Source organism: Onychomys torridus, chromosome 11 (genome assembly GCF_903995425.1).
Source record: "Onychomys torridus chromosome 11, mOncTor1.1, whole genome shotgun sequence".
NCBI classification, from domain to species: domain Eukaryota; kingdom Metazoa; phylum Chordata; class Mammalia; order Rodentia; family Cricetidae; genus Onychomys; species Onychomys torridus.
The window spans coordinates 53,827,207-53,850,098 of NC_050453.1; the positions used below are offsets into that span (position 1 = coordinate 53,827,207).

Genomic DNA, 22,892 nt, shown 5'->3' on the forward strand with positions numbered 1-22,892 from the left:
CAAGTTAGTAAAACTGGAGATAAAGCAAGAAATTACAACAGATACCAAGGAAATTCATAGAACCATGAGGACATACTTTAAAAGATTGTATTCCATAAAACTAAACTTTAAAAAAAGAAACTTTAAAAAATGGATAATTTTTTTGATATATCTGACCTACCAAAGTTAAATCAACATGAATAATCCATTGAAACAGCTCCATAATACCTAACAAAACATAAGTAGTAATAAAAAGTTTGTGCTGCCCAAGAAAAGTCTGGGCCAGATGATTGAGAACGGAATTGTACGAGACTTTCAAAAACAGATAATATCATTATCCCTCTTTAGCCTTCAGAATAGAAATAAAAAGAACATTTCCAAAGTCTTCTTATGAAGCCACTATAATTTTGATATAAAAACCACACAAACACTCAAACAGGAGTTGAACATTAACATAATAAAGGCAATTTACAGCAAACAAGAGGATTTCCAAAAATGTGAGTTATGATAGAAACAGCCAGCTGTCTGGACAGTCACCTGAGGTTTCTCTGCAACACTGGGTTGGGCCATCATCTTTGGCCTACAGGCTTAGCATATCTGACACATTCATTTGTGAAGCAGGATGTGTGCAAGGCCTATAGCTCGATAACTGTACTATGTATATTAATACATAAAATTGCTATGGGATGTTTTTTCTGTAAGCTGTGAATATGTGTTGCTACCATTGGTTAATAAAGAAGCTGCTATGGCCTGTTACAGCAAGGCAGAATATAGCCAGGCAGGAAATCCAAGCGAAGATAAGGAGAGATAAAAGGCAGAGTCATAGGAGATGCTGAGACCCTGCCTAGGAAACAAGATGTAATGGGACACAGGTAAAGAAAGCCACAGAACATGTGGAGATACATAGATTAATAGAAAATAGCTTGAGTTACTTTGTAAGAGGTAGTTAATAATGAGCCTGAGCCATAGATGAAACAGTTTGAAATTGATACTAGCCTCTGAGTAATTTTATTTTATAAGTGGCTGCAGGACCATGGTTGGGAGAGATTTGTCCTGACCTCAGGGCTAGGCAGGACACAGAAAACCTGTGTGTGTGTGTGTGTGTGTGTGTGTGTGTGTGTGTGTGTGTGCGTGCGCACGTGCGCGCGCATTTAATATCCTGAATATATAGTGAACTCAAAAGACAAAGAATCAAACAAAGCCGAATGACCCTTTCAAAAACAGGCCTGTGATTGTCACAGAGTTCTCAAAAAAGAAGAAAAAGCAATAGCTAAAAAAATATCTCAAAACAAGTTCATGAATGCTAGCAATTAAGAAAATGTGACTCAAAACAGGTTTGAGGTTTCATCTTACTCCATCAGAATGTCAAAGACCACCACCACCAAAAACAACAACAACAACAACAATATGGCAACAAATCCTGAAGGGGTATGAGAAAAAGTGAAACCTTTTGCAACTATGGTGGAAATCAATGGGGAGAATTCTCAATAAATCCAGTGACCTAGCCATACTATGACGTGGCTTATGGCAAAATGTCTTGACATGCTGTCTCACCTATATTTGTTCAGCTATGTTCATTACTGATATATTTTCAATAGCTAGTAAATAGAAGCAACCTAGAAGTCCTTCAACTGATGAATGGATCATGAAAAATTACTTACATATACACTATAGAATACTGTTCAGCTGTAAAGAAAATTGAAATCATAAACTTTTCAGGTAAATGATCACATTAGAAAAGATCATATTAAATGATGTAACACAGACCCAGAAAGACAAAGTCAGAGACTCCTACCTCCAAATCTTCATATCCTAGAGTAACTTCAGAATCCAGTAAAGTAAATACAGACCATTGCCAGAGAAGCAAGGTGGCAATAACATAGAACTGAAAGACATAATTACAAGAGGGAGATTAAAATAATAAGAATATATGAGAAAGTCATAAGGAAAAATACTATTAAATATCCACTTGCTAAAACTATAATTATGTAAGTGTTCTATAATTCATATAATTCATGTATGAATGTATATATATATATATATATATATATATATATACATTTATTAAATGAAAATTTCTCTACTAGGCTGATAATGCTTCCTTCTAAACACCAAAGACCATCTGAGAAACACTAATATTAGGCAAGAGAAACCCTCTTCTGAGTTGTTGGACCCAAAAACATTACAGACTATTGTTAATTACAGTTGGTTGTTCCCAGCAGGGGGAAGATAAGTCTCTACTGCTGAAGGAAGATGCCATGTACTTCATCACAGAGTCTTCAGGACCCTGAGCTGGAGCTTTCCTGAAAGCTTCCTTACTGAGGACTAGCATTCATGGTACCAGAAGTTGTCAGGTAAGCTTCCAAGAAAGACAATCAATCAACAATCCTATTCAGCTATGATGCCTACACAAAGGCAAAATGAAACATAATCTCTCATCTTCCTTTCTGAATACTTCAGTTTGATTGCCTAGGAGTTGGCACAAAGAAATTGAATGCCATTTTATTGCTTAATAAATGTAAAATGATTAACTTGGAGTATTAATATGAAAACACTAATTGAACATTGCTTGTTTTGCCCTTCTCTTGTGACCTTTGATATTTACCAAACTAGCTGCCAGTAGCGCACTGAATTTCAAAGTCACACACAGTACCTTTAATGACAGGATTCCCAGAAGCACCACCACTGCTGGAAAGCTTTAGGTTTTAGAAGATGGGGTGGTCTAGCATGTTGCTCTTAGCCAAACTGTTTCTAACCTTATGGCTTTCTACTGCCAAAGGTGAAGGTAAGTGGAAACAGATTTGAAACATGTACTTCCTAATGAAATGTATTTATCTGCTGTGTGTGTCTGAGAACATTTTCATTTTATTTTAAATTTTATTTTAAAACACTGGAAATAGAAAATAAACTATAAAATATTTTAAGTGAGAAACATATTGAATGATAAAAACTAATCTACTTATAGATATAGTTCTGACAAGCAATTAAAAGGAAGATATAGTGGTATTTTCTCCACCTTGGGCTATATGACCCAAAGGAGGTGGTGCTTCTTGCCATTGTACATGACTTCTTAAAAGGAAAGGGAGAGGGGTCAAGAGCCCCCTTCTCCCTTCTCCCTATTTCCTGCTTCGTGGTGTGATCTTACTGCCAGGTGGATTTGCTCCCAGTCAGATCAGAGGACAACTTCAGCTATCTACTTGGTTCTGCATTCGTGAGTGTGTTTCCTCAATTTATATCCTAATAAATTTCCCTAATACTCCTTAAGCAGACTCTTGTAGATTTTTTTGCTTTAGGAAAATGGAATAAAAGCCGTTTTCTCTGTTTTCTAAACTTCAAAGTATGATTAGCCTCTAAGTATGATTTGGAGAAAACAAAAATTTTATTTTTTAAATGCATAAATAACAAATGTGACAAGATGGATTTTCAAAATGAAATTCAAATTAAATTAAGAGTCACGTTTTCCATGTCAATCAAATTATCATTCATCTAATGGAAATGTCTTTAATAAGACAAAAAAGAACACTGGTGGGTTTTTTGTTTGTTTGTTTGTTTGTTTGGTTTTGGTTTTTTTGTTTTTGTTTTTGTTTTTTTTTTTTTTTGTAAACCACCAAAATGCCAACACTTGGGTCATTTCTGATCTCTCCAGTGAATGTAGAGAATAGAAGGAGATTATAATACCTCCATATTAACATTATGTCTGAAGATGATTCCCCCAGGGTTCCACAATTCCACCACATCCTCAGAACCTCAAATGGTGTCTTAAAGAAGGAGTTGGATTCTGAAATTTAGTCACTGTGCTCCACCCTGGCTTCAGAAAGGTTTTTTTCTACTATTTGTGTTTTGCTAATCCTTACATATGAATAAGGCTAATTTACATAGTTCTTCATTTTTCACATAAATGAAAAGGACAGGAACAGATTATTTTATTATTAAATTTTATCTTTTTATTTTATATACCAACCACATTTCCCCTCCCTCCTCTCCTCCTGTTCTCTTTTCTCACCTCCTTTCTCCACTCCTCATCCACTCCTCGGAAAGGGTAAGGCCTCCCATGGGAGTCAGCAACGCGTGGCATACTAAGTTGAAGTAGGACGTAGGACTAAGTCGTCATGCCGTGTCCCCGTGTCGTCCCCCCCCCCATCAAGGCTGAGCAAGGCATCCCACATCCCACCATAGAGAACAGGTTCCAAAAAAGCCAGCTCCTATGCCAGGAGCTGATTCTGGTCCCACTGCTAGAGGTCCAGAACAAGCTACACAACTGTCACCCACACGTCGAGGGCCTAAGTCATTCCCATACAGACTCCTGAGTTGGTAAGCTCCTAGGAGCTCATGTCAACTATCTCTGTGGGTTTCCCCATTGCTGAGGGCAGCATATAAGATGGCTGACGTGCTGTGTTGCTAGCAGAGATTGGAGAAAAGGGGACCCAAGATTGTGGACCATCAACCCTCTGTGTATTCCCCTCCTGATCTTCTGCTTAACGTGCCTCTAGAGGGCCAAAGCAGAAATGCCTATGTGTCCCAAGGCATTATGGTGTGCACATATCATGCCCTCCTCCATATAAATATTTCTTGTAATACTAGTCTTTTTCTTCTATCTGATCTTCATGTTCTGTGTTCTTAGACCGATGGTGATTTCTGTAATACAGGAAAAGAGTGAAGTAAATTTCATAGGAAATTATACAGAGATGATCACCCAGGCTGGCGTTAAGGCAGTTATGCAGTTTATGAAAAAGAACCTGCAGCTTGGAGAAGCATTTTAGGCTCGGATAAACTATGCTGAATATGTGGTCAACTATAGCACATGGTATGATGTATATCAACACACTGGACTTAAATTGGCCATGATGAATAATTCAGTTTCTGAGGATATTCCAAGGACATTGTGTAAAACTTGAGACCCTCAGGGGTATTGGCTGAAGACTGTGGATGGAGTAACATAGATGGGACGACAAACTAAAAGTGTGGGAACCTAGAATAGGAGGAAAATGGTGGCCTCCACCAAGAAAGGGAGATGGCAACTTTAAAATTCAGATATTTTTTGTTCCTCCTGAAGGAGTGTGGAGATAATGTGACAACTGATGGAGTGATTGCTACAGCTTTATTGGGTTCCTAGATTGAAAGGAGCTGCCAAGAAAGGTGAGCTTCCTTTAACAGAAGCTCTATAAATTAGGTTAGGTCTTCCTTAGAATTGTTGGATATAGAAGGACAAAAGTTGCTGACTTGCAGGGACAGATTTCTTGTCTGAGGTCATTATAGCCCACCAGTCATGGGGCTTGTTGTTTGCAGAGGGCTGAGGAGGAACTTAGGTAGCTACAGGGGTCTTGAGGTTGGAGCAGACTATATGAGAAGGAAATGACTGACTGGTACATTGACCACTGTTCTTATTTTTATCTTTTTTGTGAAATTGCATGTTGCTAGCCTCTGGTTCAGGCGCTCAAAAGATTGTATAATCATTAACAATAAAAATAAATTATGCTTGCTTTGGTGTTAAGTCTAGGATAGTTCCTGTGTTTAGTAAAAGATGATGAAGAATATATTGGTGATTTTCTAAGAATAATTTTTGGAGTCATGAGAACATTTTGTATTGGGTGATTTCCCCTTTCCTTTCTGTTTCCCCTTGCTTATGATAATAAAAGACTGAGGTCACCGGGGCAAAAGCAGAAGCTAAAGTAAAACAAGTTAAAGAAGCTAAAAGAAACTAAGAGAAGCTAAGAGAAGCCAGGGAAGCAAAAGAAACTTAGCAACTGCAGAAGCCAGAAGTGACCTGTCAGCTTGCACGAACATTGTCTCTGAGTCGTTATTGTGCCTTCCAGGTATCCCATCCTTCAGACCCCTGAAACTGCTGAGGGTGGTCCCCGGCACCCCGTCATGATCTCGATCCCCCTGGCTAGTACAGTTTCTCCTCCCTCTCTTCAATAGAACTCCAGAAGTTTGGCCAAATTCTTGGCTGTGTATCTCTGCATCTGCTTCCATCAGTTACTGGATGAAGGTTCTATGGTGATGATTAAGATAGTCAGCAAATTGATTGCAGGAGAAAGCCAGTTCAGGCACTCTCTCCACTATTTCTTAGGAGTCTTAGCTGGGGTCATGGAACTAGAAAAAGTCATCTTGAGTGAAGTAACCCAGACACAGAAAGAAAAACATGGTGTGTACTCACTCATAAGTGGATAGTAGATCTAAAGCAATGGATAATCTGGCTACAATTCATAGCCCCAGAGAAACTAGCTAACAAGGAGGATTCTAAGAGAAAGACACGTGGATCACCCTGGGAAGGAGAAATAGTAGTAAACCGGAGTGGGAGCAGTAGAGGGGAGGGGATAGGGGATGGGAGCCTGAGGGGTCAGGATGGTTGAGTTGGGGGAGCGATGGAAAGGGAGAGCAATTAAAGTGACATCTTGACAGAGGGGTCAGTGTGAGGTTAAGAAGAAACCTGGTGCCAGGACAATTATTTTTAAGATCCATCCTTACAAATTTTATAAGATTATTTCACAGATTTAAACTCATTTTATTTTGTTACCACATTTCACTTTTAGTTGTAATCATTAGAAAGCAAGCCCCTAAAAAGAGAAAAATTCCATACTGCCAAATGACAGAAAATTTTTGCTTTCATTTTTTTATATTAAAAGTTTTTTATTTTTAGGTTTATAATATATTTCTTCTTTCCCTTCTCTACCTACAAACCATCCCATACACACCTAATTGTCCTCGAACTCCTGGCTTCTTTTATGACTAATTGTTTTATGTATATATCGTAATGCAGCTAGCTCAGTCCATACTATTTTATTAGTGAATGCTGTGTGTCTGCTATTTTTTATAGTCTGGATAATGACCTATAAGAGTCACACCTTCGATTTTGGATGAATAAGTTTACTAAAAATGAAGCAAGTCAAAGAATAAGTAGCAAGTAAGAGGTTGACAAATGAATGAAAGATCAGCAGACAGAAAGACAGACAGACAGAAAAACGCTATTTCAAGCCCTCAAGATGTCCAACATTAATTCTCTAGGTTAGCTAATATATAGCAGCCCTCTGGGGACTTCCCCTCTGAGAGCCCTCGTGGATGATGCTTCTATGTAAGAAAAAATAGTAACATGATCAAATCAGGTGCTCAGAACTTCCAGCAGAAAGTTACAAAAGTTGAAACAGTAAGCTGCAGTTTCCAACTGCCCACCTTACGGCTGATCTTTCTGTTGTTTTCTCTACTCTTCCTGGAAATCCAGGTGGGGAAGTCCAATAGGCTGCCTTAACATGCTTACTCAGCTTCTGTGGGAAATTTGCAACCCGATTTCATGATGTTACCTTTCTGTTACTTTTGTTTTTTACTTGGAATCCTTATGGCTCTGTTTTTTGGAAAGACATTTGGCTGCCATGAGAAAGAAAGAAAAAAGTTTGCCTCATCTCTTTCTTTAGGTTATTCTGGACAGCCAATTTGACATTTTTCTATCAGCCATTTTTTTCTGTCTATCACATATATAAGATATATAGACATATATAATATAAATATAGATATGTATATAATCTAACTAACAATCCATCTCTTTCAATTTATTATTTTACTTTGGCTTATTGTATCCTTGGTGAACGATGTTAGTCAAAACAGAAGATATGGATTTAGTATGTAATTTTCCAGATAGTACAGCACACCTGGTAAGCCTGAAGTGAAGGGCAGATGTTCAAAGACCATCACTGATCATCTGTATACTTTAAACCTCAGTAAGACACAATGTTAAGAAGGAATTTATAGGAAGGGGAAATGAAGATGAAGGAAAATGCCAATTGTGTGAATGATATAAGGACTTTGGATAACCCCAGAAAAGGAAGGTGAAGGAGAATCAAGCCTCCTGGGGAAGAGTTAGTGACTCTCCATCCCAAGCTGCATGAAGCCAAAACCTGTGTGAACTGGATTTTGTTTTGTTACCTGTCCACATATTGGCCAAACAGCAAAGTCAACACACTAAAGTAATGTTTTTACATGAGTAGAAAATCTTACATGCTTTTAGCAGCAAAATATTCATGTACCAAGCTTCATTAGGCTCCAAGGAAACTGCCAAGGAAATTTAATCCACAAGCAGGACACACTGTGCCATTAAAAGAGCAAAACACAAACAGGAGAATAGGCTGCACGGCAAACATGTATTTGTGAGTGTGAGTGTGAGGTGTGTGTGTGTGTGTGTGTGTGTGTGTGTGTGTGTCTTACACTAAAGATGTTTGTAAATTTCCATCAGAATATACAGGGAGAATAATCATTTTAATTTTTGTAGTGGTTAGTTAAGTAAAAGAAGACAAGGGAGGTAAATGTTCATAGCCAGCAGCATCTCTATTAGGTGAGTGGTGTAGAAAGGGTTTTGAAGGCAGTAGGAATATAATTGGAGGACAGTAGCAAAGTTATTTAGAAAAGACAAGAACATATGCAAATAAGTGAATGCAAATAAATTCCTGTCCATTTGGGAGACAAAGGATATCTGAAACAAAGTAGTACCAGGATACATGGAGGTTTTACCATCAGTATCTTTAAAAATACCTAATATCAAATATAACAGGTTAGCAACATCAGGTTCCACAAGGCTAAATAACATAAGAAAAATAATTTTATATGTCATATAACATTGAGAATTAACTCTAAGTTAATTAAAATGAAATGTTTCACTATTCATGAGGTTATTACTATAAAATATTGTCCAAATTCCCAGTATACACTATATAGTATGGGTAAAAATTAAATTGATAATCAGGGAAGCTGTGCGATGTATATATAAGAGCAGTACATGATTATTGTGTTGTACTAAAATTTCATGTGGACTAACTTTCCTAAAACATAACTCTACAAATGTATACATGGAGAAAATTATAAAATTTAATAAAAAGACCTAACAATTTACATGCTAATTGTTTTAATGTATTTATGCCTTTATATGTATACATCACACATACACATATAATTATCCACATTATTGAGAGACCTGACAAAATAAAAATTATGTTTCTATATATCATACTATACCAACGACTCAGCATGCTTATTACTCCCTTGAGACAAACACCAAAGAAAATCCTGGTAGATATATCAATGACCTCAGTGAGAGGAACAAGGGAGGAAGGTAAAGCAGAGTCCTCTCATCTAGCCATTACTTATTATGCAGTCAGGGGTCTATGATAGCATCCTGTGTCAGTTTTTAAAAAGTCCTGTTAGGCTATCTTTCTGAATATTTCCAAAAACTTTATATTTCATATCAAGCCAAACTATAAGCTTCATATTTATTAATAATAGCATTCTCAAATATTCACATACTCAAGGAGTGCTGCTAATTAAACACAGTGGATTTCACAGAGAAATTTTTATACTTATTTATGAGATGCTTGAAGGTCACTCTATTCTTTGATGATCAGTGATACACTAGAAAGCACTTAAACTGTATCCACTGAAGCTAGATCAAAGGAAAAATGATGATCAAATAAAAAATGTATAATTGATGATTCAACAGTGTGATTAGTATTTACTTCTTTATCTTTGTTTTATTTTTCCAAGTGAGATATTGTGATTTCCCAAAAATAAGCCATGGAGTATTACATGATGAAAAGAAACATGAAGCATTTTCCCCCATTCTTAATGGGAAGGTTTTCTACTACTCCTGTGAATATAATTTTGCGTCTCCTTCAAATTCCTTCTGGACCCGCATAGTGTGCACAGATGCAGGATGGTCACCAACACCAAAGTGTCTCAGTGAGTAAATGCCCATCCTTAGATGAATGCTGAATGAAAAAAAATATGTTTCTTTTTTACATGAATCCTGTAAGAGGAGCTCATGAGGTCTGGAAAGTCACAGAGTTGGGCTGTGGAAGGGACAGGCACAGTTTTTATTTTATGTGCTATTTTTCTGATGAAAATACAATGTGGAACGTATAGTCAACATGTAATCTACTAAAGAATATTACTAATTGAAAGCTGGCAAAGAATATATTTGACAACTAACAGATCTTATCAAACATCTACTTAACAGCATTCTATCCATGTTTTTTAATGTGCAAAAAAAGGGCACTACATATAACCACTGTGTTCAAATTATTCTTTTCTCTCAAATATTCTATGGAAAGATGTTTTACTTTTGTATTTTCCAAAATTCACTACATCCTTAGACCCTTCAGTGAATGCATGCCACAAACCCTGGGATGACAGGTATATCAAAAGAAAATGATAAGAAATGGGATAGAGAAATCAGTGAAGCAGGTAGCAAGAATCATCCCTTATTGATGAAACATCAGAAATTTAAAAATGTGTATCAAAAATACTATTTTATATAGAGAAGTTTGTAAGTGGAAAAATATTTACTTGGAAAAACTATTTCCAAAGTGGAGACATGAAATCCCTGGGGAAAACTCACATCCTAGACAGCGGGAGTTGGCAAGCTTCAGAAACTATTTGTATAGTTTGTTTCAGGTGTGTAGTTCTTTTAAAAATGTTTTAATATGCAATCTAACCTTCTATTGACTTCTTTCATACTGTGGATTTTTTTTTTTCTTCTGAAGGGCTATGTTTCTTTCCTTTTGTGGAAAATGGTAATTCTACATCTTCAGGACAAACACACTTACAAGGTGATATTGTACAAGTTGTTTGCAATGAAGGCTACAGCCTTCAAAATAATCAGAACACCATCGAGTGTACTGAAGAGGGCTGGTCCACTCCTCCCAAATGTGTATCCACCGGTAAGTACAACACTGTGCTCTCAGATCCTGCCATGATCTGCGATGTTTAAAGTCAAGAATACTGTTACAGGTTAAATACAGGTCTTTCTACTGACTTTTGCCATTTGCCATTTATATTCGGGTCACAGCTGTGTCTAAAGTGGTATCCAAATATACTGGTTTATGTGTCTAATTCAAGTGGATGTCATAAGTAGAAATACTATGTGAGTACACTCTGAAGACAGACTGCTCATGATAAAGTCAAACCATTTTCTGTCTGCAAAACCATGATTCATAGACTCCTAGAAATGGTTAAAGAGATTTAAAAAAAAAAAAGACCTAAAATGAGTCATAAACATGAACTGAAATTTGCACATTTTTAATCCCAAAAGACTTTGAGGAAATGCTAATGAAAGTATTATCTTTTAAATTGATTGCTATATTGGCATGGATTTCCTGGCATTATTAACAGCACTGTAAATCATGTACCTTAGAAAATGAATGTTAGTGTCTTGCCACTAACCAAATACATTGTTTTGATTTAAAGATTCTATGTGGACCTGCAAACATAATGAAACATGTTTAAATTATTCCTATAGTTGAACTTAAGATGGGGTGTTAGTTGAAAACCAGGATGACCTGAAACTCACTTATGTAGCCCATCTGATCCTTGAACTCAATGAAGATCATTTTGTCTTAGCCTCCAGAATGCTGGGATGTCAGACAAGAGTTGCCATTCCTAGCTGCAAATACTTTCAAGTAACTCTTCATTATAATAAACTCTTTGAATAGTGCTGTGAGTTGCATAAAATGATACTACACCTTATTTATCAAACATAGCAAAGTTATCACCAGTGCAAACACGTAGTCTATGTTCAGAAATAGGCACCTGCATGTAGTTACAAATGACAGCCTCTCCAAAGTTCTGAGGAGTCTGAAAAGAAATGTTAATCCTTTTTACGAGAATTAAACACCCACTCCACTTAACCCAGCATTCTTCTAGGTGACTTAATATTCCTTCAGTCCACACACACGTCTTTACAGTCTGTGCTTCAGTTTGTGATGGGTCATCAGTGATCAGAATTTGTTTCTTCTAGATTTTCCAATGTATTATCATCAAATGGTTCATAGTTGTCTTCCCTGGAGCAAACCTAAGGTACAGATTTTATGAACTGACGCCACATGAGCTCTGAGATAGCACACTCACTTCGCCCATTGCCTTGTTATCTGGATCTGTGATGAGGTTGCTGGAATCCCCACCAATGGAGGCTGCTGTGACTGTCCCATTGACACTTTCTCCTTTAGTGGAGAGTCTACTACCCCAGCAAAGTACTGTCATAGAGTCACTGTGTTGTAGCCTACAGTCCCTTCCACTATTACAGGTCTCTTTCTCCTGTGGTGTTACTATTTCTGATGATTTCACAGAACCTGGTTCGAGGCTTTGGAGTCAGAGGCTAGTATGGGGTGTCTCCATTTAGTCTTTTTATCCTTTTTTTTAATACTCATTTTTATTGTTAGATACAGTATCATGTGTGAAGAGCTTTTGGACATTTTTGGAAATATTAAGTATGCATAGACATCTTTAAATGTTCCATCCAGTTTTAACATTACTTTGGGCCCTCTAGTTATGAAAGATACTCTTGCAATTATAAACTTAAACTACCACCAGGTTCCTTATTTTGTATTTTAATTTTTGATAGAACATAAAATATGTGAAGGCAAAAAGGTTTCAAAACAGATCAAAATCAAAATTTTCAAAGCCCATTTAAATCCCATATATGTTCAAAATGAAAATGGGGGGCTGGAGATGGACCAGCACTTAAGGATGCTGACTACTCTTCAAGAGGACTGTGGTTTTCTGCACCCATTTGCCAGCTCACAACCCTCTGTACCTCCACTTCTGGACTTTCCAGTGTCATCTCCTTACATCTTAGGATGCCATGTGAGCAGGAGGTGCACACATACACATTTCGGAGAACACTGCTGCACATAACAACAACAAAAAAAAATTAAATGTCATTTTTTCAGCCATTACCAAAAAAGGCAGCAGTCAAGTTTGATTACATGGGATAGGTTTATAAACAACAGTTGATAATGTTTATTGGAGGATGTAGATGGATTTCTAAATGGTCTTATTATATAAAAAACACAGAGCCAAATATAGAGGTGAAAGCCTTAGAGAGACCAGGGAAAAGGGAAAGCCACCAGCCATCCTTACCTCACCAATTCTGCAGCTTCCAAATGCCGTGACTTCCTGTGTACCCACGCCTATATGCCTTGCTGTTCTGCCCTCTCATTTGTTCTCTCCATTCAGCTATACCACTTCTTCTTCCTACACAGCTCTGTCACTATCTGTCTGCCTGCATAGACCTCTGCAGCTAACTAGTTTTGGAATTTAAGGCATGTGCCACCACACCTGGCTCTGTTTCCTGTGTGGCCTTGAACACACAGCAATCCTGCCTGCAAGTGATAGGATTAAGGGCATGTGCTACCGCTGTCTGACTTCTTTGATCTTCAGGCACGCTTTATTTATCAAAGCACAAATGAAATATCACCACAGGAGGAAAACAAGAAAGTACTTTTTCTAGCATTAGAACTCTTACAAAATGGTATACCATGTTTACTGGTGTGACTGGATTTCTTTTTCTGACTACCATGACAAGTCACTACAAATCTGGAAGTGTAAAACAGTATAAATCCATTCCCTTAAGGTTTTGAAGACCAGATATCCACGGTAGTGTCTCTGGGCTTGTGTTTTGTTTTGTTTCATTTTTAATTTTCTCCAAGAGGGGTTCTATCCACTGGCCTTTTAGTAGCAAGATTTTACTTGTTTTGTTTGGTGAGGGCCATCCTCCTTCAGTTTCAAACTCAGTAGTTTGTCATTTTTAAACATTTCCACTTCACTATCCCTAACTCCACCATTGCATTGCATTCTGTCATAGCAGATCATCTAAGATAACCCCTATCTCAAGATCCTTAGTCATAATTCTAAAGTTACTTTGACTTAGAAAGTAATATTCTTCACTCTGGAAGCATAAAATATAGCTTCAAGTGGGGGATATCATTAAACCTACCTAAGTAATTAACAGTAAAATAGAAAGCTTGTAATTACTTTTAAAAAATATTTTTAATTTACAATAGTTTTATTTTCACACAATATATGAATTCCCTTTCCCTATCTTCTCCAAGATCCTCCCTATCTCCCCTCATCATAAACCCACACCTTCTCTCTCTCTCTCTCTCTCTCTCTCTCTCTCTCTCTCTCTCTCTCTCAGGAGAAAACAAACAGGCATCTAAAAATATGAATAAAATAAAAACAATATGGAATAGAACAAAACAAACATGCAAATGGAAGAAAAAGAGGCAAGGAAAAATGAAAATAAACACAGCTAGGCACAGAAACACACAAGTTCACACACAGAGAAATCTCATAAACACAAAATTGGAAACCATGACATACAAAGGACTTGCAACATACAAACTGTAACACAACATTCAAAGGACTTGCAAATTTTATTTTTTATAAAGCTGCAAGAATGCCATTGAGTTTGTTTCATGCTACGCGTGGGACATGTCATTATGCATGGTTTGTATACCAAGTGAAACAACCTTGGAGAAAACTATTGTTTTTCTGTTGCACACTGTAACCAGTTGGAGATAGCTTCTGGGTTTGTGTCCACTTCCCTCTCAGGGTAGGACCACATCTAGCTTAGACACGTGCATGTTCTGCACAATGTCACAGACCTTATGAGCCCATCTGTGCCGGGTATGTTTAGAAGTCCTTGTTCCCCTGGTGTCTGTTCTTCATCTGGCTCTTACAGTATTTCAGCCTGGTCTGGATCAGGGAAGACAGTTGGGCTAGTTACCTGTTTGTTTTAGTAAGTGAACCGATAATTAGTGTATATCCTATAGCAGAATCACACATTTTAATCTATTGTTTTATAGAATTATGTGGTGCTATGTAAAGTGAATAAAATAAGTGAAACCTACTTAAAAATAAAATATGTTAATAAATATGCATATCTATATGAAGTTGTTTTAACCTATTCAGTTGTACCTTTCTGCTTCTTCAAAGAGATCATTTCTCCTCTGACTTCACTCTCTTCCTTAAAGATAAAAGAAGGAAGAATACGAGAAGAAAGGGTAAAGGGTGAAAAGAAGCTAGAGAGGTGTCTTCAGCTCCATGTTATAAATAAGATGTTTGCACAGTTTTCTTTGCCATTTAAATTATCTGTGTTCTACAGCTGGTTTATATAATCTTCATAAAACTGGGTGTGGTGAACACACCCACAGTGCATTGTGAGAGAACACCCTAAAACTAATACTTTAGTCCACATTTCATGATATAGAGAATAAACAAGTATAGGTCATTTTGATTCATACATAGATGTAAGAAATAGCTAAGGTGGTGGGCTTTGGTTTTAGGAAACAAAAGAATAGCAATTGGTGTCTGATTTTATAATCCCAGAAAAAAACTATCTTGTATAATATAAGGAAATTGATTTAAAGGGAATGGGAGGGAAAGAAGTAACCTTGGATTTTAGTTAAACAGGGAGACTTCTTTTCCTCCATTAAGGATTTCCTCCAACCTGCACCACGCACTTGTCATCTCATGTGATGGTGGATACTGATTGTCAGCAGGAATCACCCAATTGACAGGCTTCTGGGTATGTCTGTGAGTATCTACTAGACTGAGTTAACTAGACTGGGTTAACTAGACACTCTACACTGGGCAACACCATTCCATGGGCTGGGAACTCTGCTCACAGGAAGGGAGTGAGCATCAACAGTGAAGTCTCTTTGCCTCCTGACTGCAAACACAGCTGACCAGCTCCTTCGCACTCTCACCACATGACTTCCAGAGTATAATGACTGTGCCCCCATACTGTGAGCAAAAATCAAGAGTCGAAAACATTTCCTTTCATAAGTTCCTTTTGCCAGGTGTTCTGTCATAGTCATAATATCAGTTATTAATACACTCTGCGCTCCTCACTTAAGGTAAGATTCCACTTAACTAATTTTATCTTTTCTCTCAGTTCTTCTCAGAGGTTCTTCATAAATAAGTATAGCATATTTTCTCAGTTTAAATGATTGAACTTTCTTAAGCAGTCATTTCTGTAGCCAGGAATCACTGAAGTCTTATTTAGCACTGTACTTTCATTGGTTCTGCTGAAGTCTGTACTTTGATTGATCTCTCAAACATTCAAATGTGTTCTTAAATTCAGCAGGGATATGTGGGCCTCCTCCACCTATTGACAATGGAGACATCACCTCCTTCCCATTGCCAGAATACCCACCTTCATCATCAGTAGAATACCAGTGCCAGTCCCTTTATAAAATGCAGGGCAGTAAGAATATAACATGTAGAAATGGAGAGTGGTCAGAGCCACCAAAGTGTTTACGTAAGTACCTCATTCTCATAGATAGTGGGAAAGTCAGTTTCATAATTGAGCTATTTTTCTATTTATAATAACAATTCACATACTATAATTACTATTTTATCAAGTGCATGATTGCCAAATACCAGCATGTGAAGAAAGCAAGATTATTAACTTTTTTATATAAAAATAGTTGAAAAAATTACATGTTATTTATCATTTAGCTTTTATTAACCTGTATTGGTGTCCATAAAACTGCACACCAGCATACTATTTCTATACCTGTATACACTTTGCAGTGATTAAATCCAGCATCTCTCATACACCCTCCTCTTCCTTTAGACATGTCACCTAATTCTACTAATCACTGTTAGGCAGTCAAGAGGAACTTTAGCTTTTCTTCTCACTATTGGAAAGGACACAAAGGACTTGTCTTCCCATGTTTGATTCATTTCAGTTATGTCCTCCAACCTCTATCAATGTGCCTTCCCACTCACGACACTCACACTCTGCTACTCACTGTCACATGATCAGGAGGACTTTTCCTTTCTAATTTTCACTGTAAAAGAGAATGCATGAGACTCATCTTCCTCTCTTTGGCTCATTGCACTTAATGTCCTCCACAGCCATTTTCTGACTCAAATAATTAAAAATTACCTATGATATCTGAACAATATTTCATTGTATAAACATGACACTGCCTTCATGCATTAATTAGTTGATAGTAATCAAACAGTTTTCCCATCTTAGCTATTTTCATGACATAGCTATTTCTGAAATACCTGAAATGGATTTTTAAGAGAATGTTTTCACATATATTTGCTTCTTCACCACACGTATTTTATGCATCTTCTGCTATGGTGGGATTTACATGTTTTTAATGTTTGATATTGGTAGCTATTTTTTCATTCTTAAATGCTGCTCTAACTAGAGAACATTTTGTTATGGAAGCTTGTTAGAGATGCATTCCTTCAGTTTTTAATTTCCTTTAGGCATTTTTGGTTGGCTGTTTGTTTTCTAATTTGAGTCAGACTTATTGGATTAAATACTTTTGTTCTTTAATTTTATGAACTTTATTAAAAATTACTTGTAAGTAAAAACACCATCATGCATTAAAATAAAGAGGTCTTAAAGCTGACACATCTCAGTGGACTTCGAAGCAGGTGGATTTGCCATTCGGAATGGTCAGGGTTTTGCTGACATTGACAATTTCCGTCCTATTTTTATTTAACTTGCCCAGCTTTTCATTTCAAATTCTTCGGTCTCAGTCTGTTTCTAACTCTATCCTGTCTATAATTTTTTCATTCATTTTCCCATTACCTTCCTTATTTCCTTTAATAGTTTTTAATGTTCTCTTGAAAATCATTGCTTTTTACAAAATGGTTCATTTAAACCCTTCATATGACCTTTATCCATGTCAGTCTTTTTGGAGTTTATTATAACACAAATTGCTAAATGGTCTTTTAATAAAAAACCTGGAACCAGATATTGGGGTAAATGCTAAAAGATCAGAGAGACAAAGGAACAAGCCACCTCTTACCTCTAGGACTAGAGGTTGAAAGACTTTAGTTCCTGTCTCCTCGTGCCTTATATACCTTTCTCTGTCCAGCCATGTCATTTCTTGTCTCAATCTTCCTAGTGTTGGTATTAAAGGCATATGACTCCCAAGTACTGGGATTAAAGGTGTATGCCACTACTGTTTGGCTCTGTTTCTCTCCTAGACTGAGTCAATCTCATGTAGTCCAGGATGGCTTTGAACTCACAGAGATCCACGTGGATCTCTGCCTCCCCAGTGCTAGGATAAAGGGTGTGTGACATCACTGCCTGACCTCTATGTCTAATCTAGTGGCTGGCTCTGTCTTCTGATCCTCTAGCAAGTTTATTATGGTAAACAATATATCACTACCTTTTCCCTTTTTTGACTAAAATAAAAAAGAAAGATATAATGAATATAAGAAAAACTATATTCAATAAGTACAGTAAGTACATACATAACAGTCAATAATTATATTAATAATGTTCAGTCCATTAACATTTGACAGATTCAAAGAAAGTGCTCCATATTTTATGCTATTTTGGTGAGTCCAAAGTTTGTACCTAAATCACTTTCTAGCCTAACTTGCATTACCAACTCAAAACTATCTTTTGATGGTTTTCAAACTTACACACTTTACACCTCTCTGGTGAGTTTCTTTTCTGAATTTGTTAACAAGGAAAACTATAACTATCTAATCTTCAACTAACAAGGAAAATTATAACTATAATTATCTAATCTTCAACTCCCTTAGACACCTGAGAAGGAAATAATATTTACTGAGTAAGTAGGAAGTACAAATAAGTGACTTCTAAAAAATGTGAGAAATGACAGAAACAGCTGGCTGCCTGGACAGTCACCTAAGATTTCTCTGCAGTGTTGGGGCATCCATCTTCAGCCTACAGGCCTAGAATTTCTGACAGATTCAACTGTGAAGCAGGACTTTCTAAAGGACCTTCCTACCTTGTCTTGGCAATGTTCAGCAGTCCTTTCTTTTGTGTCCTGCTTGTCCATTTTGGACAGTATAATGTCAGCAGTTGAGGCAAGGGCACTTTCTTGCCAAGTAGCTAACCTTTTCCACAAAGAAAGTAAACTCCATAAGGAGTTTCTTCAATGCCCATATCTTCTCTGAAATAGATTGGGCTGCCAGTAGCAGACATATATCACAATCATAAAAAAAAAATCTGTGTTATTAAAACATCCTAAATGTCATATTCTGTAGATCTCTAAAGTATTTGAAGATGACCTGTCTATATAAAATATATCTGTGTAAACTTAAAAATATAGCGAATATGACTACAAGTTCAATTGTAATAACAAACTTGCATTTCTTTATATCCTAATTAGTTGCTAATAATAACTTTCAAGGATTAGCAATTTGTATTATTTTATTAAATGAGTTTTATAGGTATAATTCCTTGAACAAAATTAGAAATGTATGTACAGTATGTTCTAACAAAATTAATCTCAACTTTTTATCAATATACATAATTTGTATACAATATACAAATTCCAATCCAATGTAAAATATTTAAAACTAGTAGTTTCTTTTTAAAAGTAGATTCAATTATCTGCCTTTTTATCTTGTCATATCCATATCCTCCCTTTTTTCTTTTCAGAATAGATTCAATAATCTACATTTTTATCCTATTATTTCTATATCTCTCTTTTTTCAAGGTATATTCAATAATCTATGTTTTATCTATATCTTCTTTTTCCTTAGTGGATTCAATAATCTACCCTTTTATCCAGTCAGCTCTTACACAGCCTTGAGGATATCTATGACTGGGTAGTTCCTGTAATATTACTGGATAGATTATGATTGGCTGTTTCTCTGTAACATTATAATGCAATATTGAGATTGGTTTTCCTTTAAATTCTTCTGCTGTGCCTGAATATCTCTATGATCTGTTTGAACAAGGTTTTCTGAAACTTTTATCTTGGCACTCATATTAATCAACTTTTTAATGATAAAACAAAAATGATCAAACAAGTAATATCTATAATTGACATTATATAAACCCATTAACATTAATTATCCTCTGATTTAATTGTTCCATTTTCAGACCAAATGTCTTCATTATAATAATGTTTCCCTTTTTTTAATGTGGGAAAAACTTTAACAAATTCCTCCCTTTAAGAAATCTTAATTGACTCACCAGATCTGCTGACTGTGATGATTCAGATGATGATGTGGCAGTAGCCCAAGGAGGGGTCCCAGAGAAAGCCATGACCCACCAAGAGAGGGGAAAAGCCAAAGAGCCAGCAGTGCGGCGGGGGAGGGGGGTGTTCTCCACAAGTTGTACAGTAGATGTAACACAAAATCTAAATGGTCTTTTAATAAAAAACCCAGAAGCAGATATTAGGGGAAATGCTGAAAGAGCAGAGAAACAAAGGAACACGCCACCTCTTACCTTGAGGACTCCTCAGTCTGAACAGCTTTTCTCAGCTGAAAGACTCTATTTCCTGTCTTCTCATGACTTATAAACCTTTCTCTACCCAGCCATGTCATTTCCTGTCTCAATCTACCTAGTGCTGGGATTAAAGGCATGTGACTCCCAAGTATTGGGATTAAAGGTGTGTGCCACCACTGCCTGACCTCTATGTTTAATCTAATGGCTTGTTCTGTTCTTTGATCTCAGGTAAATTTTATTAGGGTACAGAATATATCACCACAGTTTCTACTGGAGAAGTAATGGACCTTTGGAGGAGTCTTGTTAGTCTTAGTAGATTTAATTTTTAAAAGCTATTACAAAATACATGATACAATAATCACTATTCATAGTTACCATTTTGTGACTGAATGATGAATATTATGAGGGCAATGATGACTTGTGTTTTTAATCACAGTACTTTTAACTACGGTAATCTCACTGAACATTAGATATGAATATCATAAACATGTCAAAGTTAAAATTCTGCATCTTTACTAAATACCAAAATCAATAAAAACAATCATGAAAATCTTGAAATAAAAGTGTCTTATTTCATTGATATTAGGAAACTTTGATGGTGAAATCTAATTTCACATTTCAATGTATTATTTTGACATCATTTAAAATTCAGTATTTCTTAATTCTGTGTGTTGGTTTTATTTAGGTTTTCCAAATATAGAATTAATGCTTGATGGCTGAGTTTCTGTACGTGTATGAATTACTTAATAATATTTTGGTATTTTTTTCTTTCAGATGCATGTGTAACATCAGAAGAAATTATGGGAAAACATAACATAACTCTCAAATGGAGAGAATCTGGAAAGATTTATATCCAATCAGGAGACTATGTTGAATTTAAGTGCAAATTTAGACATAAACAGACAAAAGCATCTCCTCCATTACGTACAAGGTGCATTGATGGTCACATCGATTATCCCACTTGCTCAAAAAAAAGTTCTTGGTTCAGTGGATGAATGAACCTTTGTTTAGACATGTGCATGCCTATTACTAACACAGTTTCACTTTATGTTTGAAGTATTGTGCGACTCATTTCTTCTCATGAGTATAAACTTGTGCTGATGTGTGGTGATTAATTTGGAGCCTGAGAGACCGCTGCCTCAAATGCAAAGCAGTGCACTCAGGACTCCTGAAGCAGAATGGGCTGTGCGCTAGCACAGTAACCAACCGTAATAAAATAGATGCAATTTCTTCAGTGTCTGTTTCTATCCGTCACTTTTCAAAATCTCTCCAATCTTCCTCAGTACCTTTGAATCTAACTCTCTGATTCACAATAAAGTGAAGTCCTATTGTCTCAGTCTCCAAATTAGTATTATTTCACAAACATATAACAATCAAATTCTTATACTTAACATTGCTAATGAATATAAATAATTCCAATGTGATCTATTTCACTCATCTTAAACAGCCTTCCCTTAATTACTTCTGGCAAAAAAAAAAAAAAAAAAAAAAAAAAAGTTTGCCTTTCCAAAATGTTGAAATCTAAAAGATAAAAGTGTAGGTGTCAGAAAGAACAACATGCAATTAGATGGGCAGGTATTCTGTCCCACAATGTACTCTGAACTCCATCTCTTTAGAGTCCCAGCTCAGTCCCTGGGTGAGCTTTGTGGACTCAAAACATGTCCTGAAATTATTTATAGTCCCTTAAAAAATACGTTCCTCTGTTTCTTAGAATTTCTCAAACTTCAGCAAATTTTAAATAGTGAAGTAAGGTGGTTATAGGAAGAGTGTGAACTCTGACGTTTGGCACAATGAACTTTCATTTTTTAAATGTAATTCCTTGAAATCATTTTTAATTATGTGTATATATTTTTGTCTGCATGTAGTTCTCCGCCATCACTGAGTATAATACCCACAGAGATCAGAAGCAGTTAGATCCTTTGGAGCTGGAATTATATGGTTGTGAGCTGACCAACATGGGTGTTACATGGTTGTTGGGACTTGAACTCGCATCCTTGGCAAGTGCTCTAAATTGCTGAGCCATTGCTGCAGCCCCCTATTTAAAAATTTTAAACTACATGCATTTATTTATTTTTCATTTGTTGGTGTCTGTGTGCCATGGTGCAAGTGTGTAGATCAGAGGACAACTTGCAGGTACTAGCCTTCTACCTCGTGGGTCCTGTGGACTGCACTTGGGTCCTCAGGTTGGCAGTTAGTGCCTTTTCCTGCTGAACCATTCTGCCAGCCAGCCCCTAGTGATTTTTTTTTTTAACAGACATGGTTAATATCATCCTTTTGGATGATATTACTTACTGATTTGTAATTTGATTTTAAAAATACTCATTGTAATAGTATAATCATAGAATAACAGGAAGTTGTAAAAAAAAAAAGTTTGCAGTCTCAGGTCTGGAGAGATGGCTCAGAGGTTAAGAGCACCAACTGCTCTTCCAGAGGTCCTGAGCTCCATTCCCAGCAACCACATGGTGGCTCACAACCATCTGTAATGAGATCTGGCACCCTCTTCTGTATATGTAATAAATAAATAAATCTTTTTTAAAAAAAGTTTGCAGTCTCATGTCTTACAGCTGACTTCTCTCAATGATGTCATCTTATATAGCAGTAGTAAAAAGTCAAATCTAGGATTGTGACATTAAGAGTTTCACTTGTTCTTAGCCAGAAAGTGGAGAGTCATTTATTCTTGGTGCAGTCCCATTCACTGTATATAAAAAAAAAAGTGTAGGTGTCAAAACAGAGCAGATATTGTGAAACCTTCTATTATATAAGATTAGGCAATGGAAAGACTAGTTATTTGGGCTGGATGGTTCAGCCATTAAAGGCTAGGCTCACAACAACAACAACAACAAAAAAAAAGACCAGTTATTCAAAGGCCAAGGAAATGTTTTACTATTACTAGTAAAAATAATTCTAA

At 36.4% G+C, this 22,892-nt stretch overlaps 1 protein-coding gene across 1 annotated transcript; it reads left to right on the plus strand.

The window, feature by feature from the left end:
- The first annotated feature begins 2,691 nt into the window (after positions 1-2,691).
- On the plus strand, positions 2,692-20,979 carry LOC118592878 (complement factor H-related protein 2-like). Its single transcript, XM_036201969.1, has 5 exons — positions 2,692-2,764; positions 9,505-9,699; positions 10,503-10,679; positions 15,887-16,060; positions 20,759-20,979. The coding sequence occupies exons 1-5, from the start codon at positions 2,692-2,694 to the stop codon at positions 20,977-20,979; spliced, it is 840 nt and encodes a 279-aa protein (XP_036057862.1).
- Positions 20,980-22,892: the final 1,913 nt, after the last annotated feature.

Bases quoted from the DNA above. Each gene is read 5' to 3' on its own strand.
- LOC118592878 (XM_036201969.1), top strand. From the start codon at position 2,692: ATGGGGTGGTCTAGCATGTTGCTCTTAGCCAAACTGTTTCTAACCTTA. The intron at 2,765-9,504 runs GTAAGTGGAAAC...TATTTTTCCAAG, and splicing joins TTCTACTGCCAAAGGTGAAG to TGAGATATTGTGATTTCCCA. The intron at 9,700-10,502 runs GTGAGTAAATGC...TTTCTTCTGAAG, and splicing joins ACCAACACCAAAGTGTCTCA to GGCTATGTTTCTTTCCTTTT.